At 37.2% G+C, this 12145-nt stretch overlaps 1 protein-coding gene across 1 annotated transcript; it reads right to left on the bottom strand.

Annotated features, from left to right (window-relative positions):
* Window positions 1–3654: 3654 nt before the first annotated feature.
* LOC111896614 (arogenate dehydratase 1) lies at window positions 3655–5244 on the bottom strand. The gene has a single exon (XM_023892591.2). The coding sequence runs from the start codon at window positions 5060–5062 to the stop codon at window positions 3752–3754; it is 1311 nt and encodes a 436-aa protein (XP_023748359.1). The 5' UTR covers window positions 5063–5244; the 3' UTR covers window positions 3655–3751.
* Between the last annotated feature and the right edge of the window lie 6901 nt (window positions 5245–12145).

Genomic DNA, 12145 nt, shown 5'->3' with positions numbered 1-12145 from the left:
AAAGCAAACTGCAAACCCCTTGGGGAAATCTTTCGTCATGTTCCCCTCTTTGCCACATTTTTAGCAAATCCTCACCCGACAAGATCCCTCGTGACTCTTACCGCACTTGCCACAAGTGCGGCCCTTCTGGCCCCCAGCTCTCACACCAGTGGGCTTTACCTGCTTCGTCACCGGCTGCGACTGTACCGGTCTCCGATCTCTCCCCTGGGACTCCCCCTCCTCCCTAACCTGTAACTCTAGCTCAATCTCCCTCCTTCGGGTATTGGTCTGCAACTCGGCCAATGTCCGGTAAGACGAGTTCGCCACGAACTCTTGTATATCCCTCCTCAAAATACTCAGATAACGACTCACATGTGCTTGCTCAGTAGACACGTGTTCAGGGCAAAACATCGCCCTCTCATGGAACATCCTCGAAATCTCAGTCACAGTTTCTGTCTTCTGCTTGAGAGACAAAAACTCATGGGAAAACCGTTCCCTCTCCCTCTGGGGAACATACTCTTCTCGAAACAACTGTGTGAACCTGTCCCACGTCATTACAACATGGTCTGCAGGAGTAAAATTGGCTATCACAAACTTCCACCACTTCTTCACTCCCAAGCGAAGCTGGTTCAGCTCAAATCGAACTCTCAAGTGCTATGGGCATGAAAACGTATAAAATCATCCCTCAATATTAGAAATCCATCTCATGGCAGCAATCGGATCCCGTGTCCCATCAAACCCTGGTGGCTTCGTGTTGCTGAACTCTCAGAACAACAAGGAGACGCCTCCATGTGGCCTAGCAGCAGCAGCCTCAGTAATAGCAGCATAGCGCTCATCAAATATCTCAATCAGATTGGTCTTAATAGACCCAAACATCTCCGATATCGCCTCTCGAATAGTTGCGGCTACCTCCTCATGAATGATCTGGCGGATCTCCTCGTCACTAGCACTATTTCCCTCGGGGTTGTTGCGAGTACCCACCTTGATGTCTCTGAAACACAACACAAAAATCATCAGAGACTCTCTCGAGCATACTCACACTCGATTTCCCGCCCCTGAATGCTCCTTAGTGCCCTAAGGATTCTTACTTGGGCTACATATAGATCCGGTGCTTTCAGTAGTGCGAGCCCAATACTACCTTCCACACCAACCTGTAGTCACCCCAAGTCCTCCTCCGAGGATTCCAATTCACAAGTACTCTATCTCTCACGAATATTAGGCTACTCTCTCAGTAGACTCCTCATATACTCATCTATATATCTCTCCTATATTAACCCTCGACTTAGAACTCTTTTTAAGGGATTCCTGCTAGATACTCCTACTCAGCACATGCTCAAGGTAACAACAGATAGCAACAATTCCTAGGCTAAGGCATCACAAATCAGGCAACTCTAGCCCTAAATATCTCATAACACAAAAAAGTAAGGGTATTTTAAGAAATCACCATTCAGGTTCTAGTTGATTGTACACTGCTCCAACTCGTTTTTCTCTTAAAACTCTTACTCGTTTTAGAAAATTCTTTTCTTTTGAATTTTTTTCTCAAATCCCCAGTTTGAGTCCAGACACACCCGAAGGTATATCCGAATCCCTCAAACCAAGACTCTGATACTAACTTGTAACATCATAAATTTCCAAACAAAAATTTCATTTAAAAATCAAATTAATTTCATTAACACAACCATAAAAACCCCCATATGTCGAGTTATCAAAACAAATGTTCATAAATTGTTTAAAACACATTCCAAGATCGTCCAAAACATATCTCCAACACGTGTGTGTACAATCAAGCCGATGCCTTCTCATGATCCTGAGAAGTACCTGAAACACATAACACATAACACATAACACGGTAAGCACGAAGCTTAGTGAGTTCCCCAAAATACCACACATATCTCGTTAGCCTCTCATGGATATACTCAAAGACCCTCTGGTCAATGTGTCTCAGTGGGTCCCTCCGGTCCCACGACTCGGGTGGACCCTCTGGTCCTAACTCAGTAAGCTTAGCATAAATCACAAAGACATAATGTAGGATATCACAATGCTTAATATAAGCACATAAGACCCTCCGGTCACACAAAGATTACCACTCTAGGTAAGTATAGTGAGAAGACTCACCTCGTAAGCAAGAAAGCAAATAACCTCGTACATGAATCTCGAACTAGCCTCCGCCTAACACATAGGATAATTATCTCTAATAAACACTTAAAACATGACTCTAAATTATTTCCTCTTTCAAACTCTTGAAATGGGTAAAAGACCATTTTACCCTACCATGGTCCCCATAATCCCCGTCTTGACCAAAACCCTAAAGTCAACAAAAGTCAACACTCGAGTCAACAGTCCATGTTGACCCGACTCGCTGAGTGCATCTATATGACTCGTCGAGTCCCCTCGTTTCCTCTGAGATGTCGTGAAAATCCAACTTAACTTGTCCAGTTATCTCGTCAACTCGCTGAGTTACCCATATCCAGACTCACCGGGGAAAACCCTAGCCGACTCGTCAAGTCAGCTCAAAATACTCATAAATAAATGCATAACTATAATACATGGGAGTCGGCATGTTACATGTACTTAGGAAGTAAGGATTGTAGCTTTCGAAAACACTCGGGATTTATTGGTGTAAAGTAGGTAAACGACAGGAGATCTCACCTGCATCGTTGCCTCCTAAGCAAGACAGCAACTTTGTTGTTTTGACATAAATGTTCCATCGGGTTTGGCAAGTTTACAAGCTCTACCTAAGTCGCTTTATTTAATCAAAAATGATTTTTGGGGTTTACAATTCATACCCCTGAACTAATATTTCATATATTATTGTTGTTGTTAGTATTATTATTATTTTAAACCCTTTACATCTATACAATATACAATGTCTTTCATTTAATTATTTCATTTATCAAACATATAAAATTTAACCTTTAACTATATAATAATTCGATTATTTATTAACCATATTTCGAAATAAAGAAATAGGACGTTAAATGATGGATAATGTTTTTTTTTTTTAATTTTTAATTTCCAAAGATTGAAGTAATTAAAGACAAAACAAATTAAATTGGGTAAATCCGTATTTTAAGATTTTTGAAAATTTATGAGTCAAAACTATGATAAAAATTCTATTTTGGACCAAAATTTTGGAACAAAAATTATAAATTTCAAACAAATAATAGAAAATCATTTTTGTAGTTTTGACCTTAGTATATTACAATTAATTTAATACAATCTTTCTAACTAGTATAACAAAGTCATGTCGATGTCGAATGATGTCAAAAATCCAAAATCACACATTCCACGTGATAATTAATCCATAACTCGTAATATTCTCATGTAAGATAGATAGATCACTAAACATAAATTCACTGTCTAGTTTACATAAAAACAAATCTCATCCAAATGTAACACATCTAAAATGTTACACGAAACTTCAAACTCAATAGGTACAAAAACAAAGGTGCATTTGTCAAATCAATTATATAGTGGTATAGCGGTTGGTGAAGGAGACATTTATTTGACCAACTTTAGTGACAAAACGCAACTTTCAAATTATATTTCATAGACTTAAAAGCACATAATTATTATTTATTGTTAAAAGACAAAAGTTTTGATTAAATTTATTATCCTAAATTATTACGCAAGGTTTTGGGTAACTTTGTATTCACATTGTTACAAGTAAAATAATGAACCATAAATTTGAAGGTTGTATTTATGAAATAAATATCAAAACCCTGAAAATCACAAAAACAGAAAAATATACATAATGACGTCATAAATCCACTTAGTCATCCCTAGAAGGAGACCATGGGGTCATGTCCATGGGGTAACTACCCAACACCCTCAAGAAAGATGTGAATTCCTGAACCTCAGCAAGCGCGTTTTGAGCTCTTACGTCTGCCATTGAAGCTTCGAAATCAACATAAAACATGTATTCAAAATGCTTCGCTGTTCCGACGTTTGCATCGTCGACGAGTCTAATCGGCCGGTTCCTGTGAGGTCTGCTTTCGATTTTAGTCAAGCTAATGTTTCTGAAAGCGAAGGCTGATAAGACTTTGAAGAGGACTGATGTTCCTTTGTCGTGAGCGAAAACGATGCTTGTTTTGAATGGCCGATCGTTGCGGGGGATGATGGGTTCGCGTGCAAGCATCACGAATCGTGTGATGTTGCTTGAATCGTCTTGGATTCCGTCGGCGAGGATGTTGAGATTGTAGAGGTCGGCGGCGCGTGCTGATGCGATTGCTGCTGTGTCACGGAGGTTGTTTGCTGCGACGAATTCGGCGGCTCCGGCGGTGTCGTCGACGGCTTCGCGAGTTACGTTTAAGCCGAGTTTGGTGAGAGTTAACTCGCACTGAGCTAAAGCTTGTGGATGGCTGATAACACGGTTGATGTATTCTTTCCGGACACCTGGTAACGCTAGGAGACAGTGGTGGACCGGGAGTTGGACTTCACCGACTATGTGAAGACGGTGGCGGAGGAGGAGATCGTAATTCCGATGTATGCTACCACCGAGAGAGTTTTCAACAGGTAAAACAGCACGATCTGCAATCCAAAGCTCTACAGCTTGAAATGCGACCTCAAATTGGTCACAAGGAATAGCCTCACACTGTGGATAAGCCTTTCCCGCCGCCGCCTCACTATACGCGCCAGGAACACCTTGATAAGCAACGCGAATCTGCGCACCGTGCATCGGCGCCGGCGAAAGGTCGGTGATAGTTAACGGTTTAGGTAGATTATCAATAGGTACCAGATCTAGAGTCTTATGCCCGTTCACGACGGTGATGTTATCAGCACCGCCTGTCTTCTCGGTGTTCTGCTGCTGCGACACAACCTTACTCGCAAGGATAGCACACGAGCTCTGCCAATCGGTGCGGCTCTTACCAACTCCACCGGACGTAAAGTTGTTGGTAGACGGCACCGGCACCGGCACTGGAGCCGCCGCGGATACTGCTGGATTAGTCGTATTTGAAGCGGAATCAAAACGGCTTGCGGCGGATTGGATGGTGAAAGCAAGCCGGTGGGGGTTAGGTAGCGGCGACGGCGTCCGCATTATCGACTTGATACTAATTGTTGAAGATGGAGCTAACGACTGCATCTTTCTCCGGCGTTGTAGATTTCACGTTTTTTCGTTGTTTTTGTTCGGAAGTTTTCACCGGTGGTGAGGGGGTTATGAAGCTTGGTGGAAGATAACTGCCAAGCTGATGAAAGAAAGAGGAGATTGGGGTTTTTATATTGGGGAAAAGGAAACGAGTAGAGAAGACCTGAAAGGGTCAAGCTCATACCTACCCCCTCTATATTTTGCTATTTTTTTTAACATTATGACGTCACCAATAGTCATTTTATTACTTTTAGAAATGATTTAAAACCAAATAAATATTCAGAAAAATAATAAGAAAATCCGAGGATCAGTCAGTTTAAAATTAGAATACTATAATTATATGAGAAAGTAAGAAATTTGCTAACAAGGTTTTTTTAGAAAAAATATTAAAGGAAAATTCCTTTTTTTAATCTGTGCATTAAAAGTTTGGTGGGGATTTGGGTTCATGAATGAATTTTGTTCAAAAAAGGTGGTGAAAGAAAAATCAACAATAAAAATGATATTAGGTGAGACTTTTGGTACAAATTTGTTTCGTTTGTTAAAATATTTTTTTTATAATTTATATACGTGATACAAGAAAGATTCTATTAGGTGATGCCATTAGGTGTATAGAATCTAAAAAAATCCAAATATATGAAATGTAACCATGTGAAAGGTCATAAAATTATAATCATAAGTTTTATATATGTATGTCTCGAAAAAATTAATGATTTTTCGGTATTTATGTAGTGTTCAATTATATAACAAAGTCTTGTATATCTATGTTTTGACAAAATTAATGGTTTTTCTCCATTTATGTAGTGTTCAATTATATAACAAAAGATTATTATTTGTATTTATTCTCAATATTTAATTTAAAAGCGTTACAATTAAAATATTTATAAACTATATTTGATAAAATAACTGAAAAATTAGTTGATAACTAAAAAGTTAACCGATAATTATAAATATGTTTGTAAAGTGATATAAAAATAATGTTTTGTAACTAGTTGATAAAGCTATGAAATATATATATATATATATATATATATATATATATATATATATATATATATATATATATATATATATATATATATATATATATATATATATATATATATATATGATTAGGTTCATTTGAGACGGTCTAATTTTGTGAGACCGTGAGACGTATTTTTTTATTTTTTTAATTTTATATTATTTTTTTTATTTTTTTTAGTTAATTCAAGTTCCGAAAATAATATTTAAAAAAAGAATTTTTGGATTTTTCCATTTATTTTGCATTTTAAAATTATTTTTTAGAATATGTCAGTGTAATATTTTATTAGAATATTTCATGTATTTTTCAAAAAAAAATTGAATTTTTTTTCTATTTTTTTTATTTTTTTAGTTAATTCAAGTTCCGAAAATAATATTTATAAAAAGAATTTTTAGATTTTTCTATTTATTTTTCATTTTAAAATTATTTTTTAGAGTATGTCAGTGTAATATTCTATTAGAATATTTCACGTATTTTTCAAAAAAAACAGGATTTTTTTTTAGAATTTTTTTATTATTTTTATTTTTTTTAGTTAATTCAAGTTCCGAAAATAATATTTAAAAAAAGAATTTTTGGATTTTTCCATTTATTTTGAATTTTAAAATTATTTTTAGATTTGGTCTCACGGCCTCATAAAATTAGAATGGTCTCAAATGAACCTGAACATATATATATATATATATATATATATATATATATATATATATATATATATATATATATATATATACACACACACACACACACATACACACACTAAGCAGTTACCGCGGTCGTAATTTCAATAGCGGTCACATACCGCTATTTGAAATCGCGATTATCGCGGTGGTATAGCAGTGATATAGCGGGTTTTTAATATTATGTATAATTTATATTATATATTGATACAAACTTTATATATTAGATTATTAATACTATATAGAATTAATATCATAAAAAAAACATATAAAAACATAACATAATCTATATATAATATTCTAATATAATAATATGGAAATTAAAAAGTGTCAAAATGTCATCGCAACTGAAGTCGTTTGTGGTTTCTAAGTACTGAAACAGGTGAAAAAAGGAAGTTGTCATTTAACTCTTTGTACTTTTGTAATTAATTAAATTTATTATTTTGACATATTAAGACAAAAAATAAATATTTAATATTGAAATAACACACAATCGTTTTTTTTCTTTATCAAAGTAGCCCAATATGTACGAAATTGTAAAAACGGGTGTAATGTCGTTATAGCGCTGATGAGGTTTGCAGAAAATAGCGCCGCTAATAGCGTCACCGCTATTCTTTAACGCTATTTCAAAATAACGGTTCGGTAACACCGCAAAAAACTATAACGTCGTTATAGCAATGCTATAGCGCGCTATTGATAACATATTATATATATATATATATATATATATATATATATATATATATATATAAAACAAATTATTCAGGAGGTGTTTCAGATTGTTTGTTCAAAACAAATTATTCACTTATTGTTTTTTTTTCAAAATCCAATAAGTAAAACCGTATGGGGTGTGTATCGGGTACCCTCCATTTTGTTCATTTGGTGTGTCAGTTTGTCAGAATATGACTAGAGTAGAGTTTTGGTCCCCTATTATGGATCGCTTCAGGAGTATATTGGCGGGATGGAAAGAAAAATGTCTTTTTTGGTGGGCGGCTTACTCTGGTTAAGTCAGTTTTGGGATCCATTGATAGTTATTTGATGTCTATCTTTCCAATTCCACTCACGGTGATGAATTATTTGGAGAGGTTGAGAGATTCTTTCTTTTGGGGAACTGATTTGGATGGTCTTCGTATGCATTGAGTTCGGTGGGATAGAGTTCTTGCTTCTAGAGATGATGGAGGTTTGAGAGTTGGTAGTCTTTTTGCTTATAATAGGGGTTTACTTCTTCAATGACGGTGAAGGTTCTTTCATTACCCATATTTGTTTGTGGGTCAGGGTGGTCAAAGTATTATATGGGTTAGATGATCACTCTTCTCCCTTGATCCTCAGGAAAATTTGCGTAGGCCCGTAGAATGGTATTACACGGATGTTAGCCAATCTCAAAGATAAAGGTTTTGGTTTTCATGCTCTCTATCCTATTAGGATAGGGGATGGGGTGTACACTTCTTTTTGGCAAGATATTTGGATAGGTGATACTCTTCTTGTTGTTTCATTCCATAGAGTGCTCGCTTTCAATAATCACTGTACGTCCATTGTTAAAGATCGTATTGCAATTGGTTGGGATATGGTCTGTTTTAGACGATTGCCTAGGGGAGGTATTGAGTAGACTCAGTTGATGCACGGTATTCAGGTTCGTTCGGTTCCCGATAGATTGGGTGGACTCTTGATATTTCTGATATTTTCTCAGTCTCTTCGACTCTATTTTCTGTTAATAGTGGGTTGATTACTTCGGGAGTTGTGGTTACTAGGTGGAATAATTGGGTTCCCATTAAACTCAATATTCTCATCTGGAGAGTGCAGCTTCACAGTATTCCTACGAGACAGAGAGAGAGAGAGAGAGAGAGAGAAAGAGAGAGAGAGAGAGAGATTATATTCCAAAGGTATTATGGTTATGTCGATTATGTGCATAGATTGCTCTTGTGCATTGGAGACTATTGATCATCTTTATACTGGTTGCTTTGATTTGATTGATATTTTGGAGTCGTATTGTTATTTGATGAGGGTTATGTCTTCTTGATCAGTTGCATGTGCCGTTGTTACTCTCGTTGTCGGATGGTGTCACTTTGGGGGGGGGGGGGGGGGGGGGGTGGCAACAAAAGGTGTTTTATGTAGTTATTTTGACAACGTTTTGGTGCATTTGGAATTTTCGAAATTCCATCATCTTTGGAACGACTATCCCAAATAAGTCTTTTTTATTTGATGATGTCGTTGATAAGTCTTTTTTTAATAGATATAGCAAAGCTAAGTTAGGTTTGATCGGGTGGCTTCATAACCTTGTTTTAGCTTCTATGTTGATGTAATTGTGTTTTTTCTAGCTTCTTGCTAGTTTAATATAATTCATTCGTTATAAAAAATAATAATAATAATAGGTTTGAAAATCCAAAATTACACCAAAACAGCTTTTGCATTACCTTCAAAAAAAAAAGTTAAACAGTATGTATCACTCTCACATTTTAAAACTATTTTTACCTTTTTTATTTTTAATTACCACAATACCCTTCATTTAGCTTACTCGTAACTCTTCTAATATTTTTGGTCATTTTTATATGTATAAACTAAACCAATCATTTTTTAAAAAACATGTTGACTTATTAATTTTTACAACCACAAAAGTTAATTCAAACACTCTTTTAAAAACTATTTTTGCCACCATTATAAGTCAATAAATACTTTTGTTCAAAATGACGTTTAGAGTTAATAAGCAATCATAAACACCACCTTAATATTATAAGATAAATAAGTAATAAATTTCCTTAAAATTATTTAATTGCTAAATAAAAACTTTGCGCTTATTTATGTTGAATTGAAATATGGTGTGTCTCATATTATATTAACAATATCATACGAATTGCTTGTATCTTATGGTGATCTAGGATTCAGAAGAAGTTGTTAAGGCAGTGATTAAAGGAGAAGGAGTTTATGTTTTTTTTATTTTAAAGACGTTAGAGAGTTTATTGAAAAGCTAGGTGATGATTATAAAACTATTTGCAAGCTTATAACACCCGCAAATTCGGGCTAGACATTTAAGCCATATGAGTAATAGTTATTCATCGTACAACTTATGAGCGATAAATAGATGTTTTTAATAGAATATTATTTTGGATAAATAATCTTGATGAGAGTTGTAGTATTCATGATGACGATTTCGTGGGTATATAGAAACCTCGAATCTAACTTTGTATGAAGAAGTTATGATTGGTCGAAGTTTTGCGTTCATCCCTAGACGGAAAAAGTGTCATAAAGACAACCATCATCCTACAAACATAATCCAGTGGACCTACATTGGTGCCTTTGACCCACGAGTGCAAGGAAGAAACTCACCTCACAGTTTGAAAGAATAGATGCATCGATCACTGATCTAAAAGCTTTCTCTACCAGTCACCTATATAATTAACAAGAACACAAATCTCAAACTATTAATCAAATTATCCAAAATTCCCTTAGGTCAAACTTGGTCAAACTTGGTCAAACTTGGTCAACCTTGGTCAAAGTTAAAGTCAACAGTCAAAGGTCAAAAAGTCAAAATTTCTTCCCATCGTACCATGAGAGTATGCCCAACATACTTTGATGTTGACCAAAAGCGGGGCGTTGGCTGCGTACGCGTGATGTACCCCCATGTAGCACCTGGTTCTTGGTACGTATTCTTTTATTAATTCTTTAAAATGTTTTGTATTTTGGCCTTGGACTCGGCGAGTTGAAAGACTAACTCGCCGAGTAGAAGCAGGATGAGACGCGGGGTTTAAGTTGTGGACTTGGCGAGTCGGGTCCCGGACTCGGCGAGTAGGCCATGTTCGGACAAAAACCCTTAACCCGAGGGTTTGCACCCTATTTAAACACCTTAACTCAGCCTCCTTCGTCCCATTTGCTCCCAGAAGACCCCCATAGCAAACCCTAGCCGTTATTGAAGCAATCTAAGGCATTTGGAGTGATTTTGGTGCTTTTGTGACCCAAGGAAGGAAGGAAAAGCTTGAAGGATCAAGAGGAGGCTAGAAGGATCCGATTTTGAGCATCATTTGCAGTCTACAGAAGGTATAAAGTCTATACCTTGTTTGTTCTTTTGATAGATCCCATTTTGTGGAGTTCTAGGGCTTTTCTAAGCCATTTTGGTCACCAACCATGATTGCAAGCATGGTTTGGGGTTGATGTTTCGGATCTAGGTCCTTAGAGGGGTTACAAGGCAGAAAGGAGTGGCTCTTGCGCTCAAAGAAGGCCGCATGCATTGTAAGAGCTTGTTTTAGGACCTTTTGGGCTCAAAGTCCCATGCAAGCACGTAAAGGTTGTAACTTTACGTGCTAGATCGATTGTAGAGGCATAGATCTATCTTTTGATCAAGGGTTGTACATCAGAAATCGAAGATTTAGTGAGAGGATGTGACCAACTCGACGAGTCCATTCTTAGACTCGGTGAGTCCAAGGTTTCTGTTCCATATCAGTTGAGGGTCAAAAGGACCCAATTGAGTGTGGAAAGGTTTTAAGGGGGTCCCGAGGAGTGACCCAACGTTCTGGACTAAGCCATTGTTCTAGAAATTCATGGGACTCGGCGAGTGCATGAGCAGACTCGGCGAGTCCAAGGCAATATTCTTAAGGATGAAGATGGACTCGACGAGTTGTTCATCAACTCGGCGAGTCGAGGACAGAACTTGTTCATCAGATGAAGGTGAACTCGACGAGTTGTTCATCAACTCGGCGAGTCGGATGAGTTTTCATGTGATGTTTATATGAGAGAAGAACTTGTTGAGTTGACGGCCCAACTCGACGAGTGGGGTCATGGATGAGGAAGAGTAAAGGGTGAGGGACTCGGCGAGTTGACGGACCAACTCGGCAAGTCGGGTCAACTTGAAGTTGACTTTGACGTGGACTTGATTGGGGGTAGAATAGTCATTTTACCCTAAGAGTAGATGTCAGTTTCTGACTAAGTGTTTGTGGGGATTGTAGCTGGAGGATTTCCGGAGCAGCAGCAGACAGAGACTTCCCACACGGATTATTAGCAGCTACTTTTTCGAGGTGAGTTACCTTCCAGTAGCGGTGGGTCTACGGCCACAATGTCGGCCCAACAGTAGGAGTTGTATGTTAGACGATTGTCTTTATGATATCACCTAGGTTTGCTACTACCAGATATGTTATATGCTGGCATGATATGTTATATGTGATAGTAGTAGAGTTCGGTTGTCAGGACCGAAGGGCACCCCAGATATGTCTGATAGTATGTGATGATATGTTTATATGCTGGCATGATATGTTATATGTGATAGTAGCAGTAGGGGGTGGAATAGTCCCCGGGGGTCAGTTGTTAGGACCGATGGGTAGGTCAGCACCCCAGAATGGCTTGACATGGGTAGGTCAGCACCTCAGAATGGCTTGACACGGGTAGGACGGCACCCCA

The sequence above is a fragment of the Lactuca sativa genome, chromosome 6 (genome assembly GCF_002870075.4).
Source record: "Lactuca sativa cultivar Salinas chromosome 6, Lsat_Salinas_v11, whole genome shotgun sequence".
In the NCBI taxonomy this organism is placed as follows: Eukaryota; Viridiplantae; Streptophyta; class Magnoliopsida; order Asterales; family Asteraceae; genus Lactuca; species Lactuca sativa.
This window is presented reverse-complemented; position numbering and strand designations above follow the sequence as displayed.

What these genes read in the sequence shown, in the direction of transcription:
- LOC111896614 (XM_023892591.2), bottom strand. Translation starts at nt 5,062, where the DNA reads ATGCAGTCGTTAGCTCCATCTTCAACAATTAGTATCAAGTCGATAATG.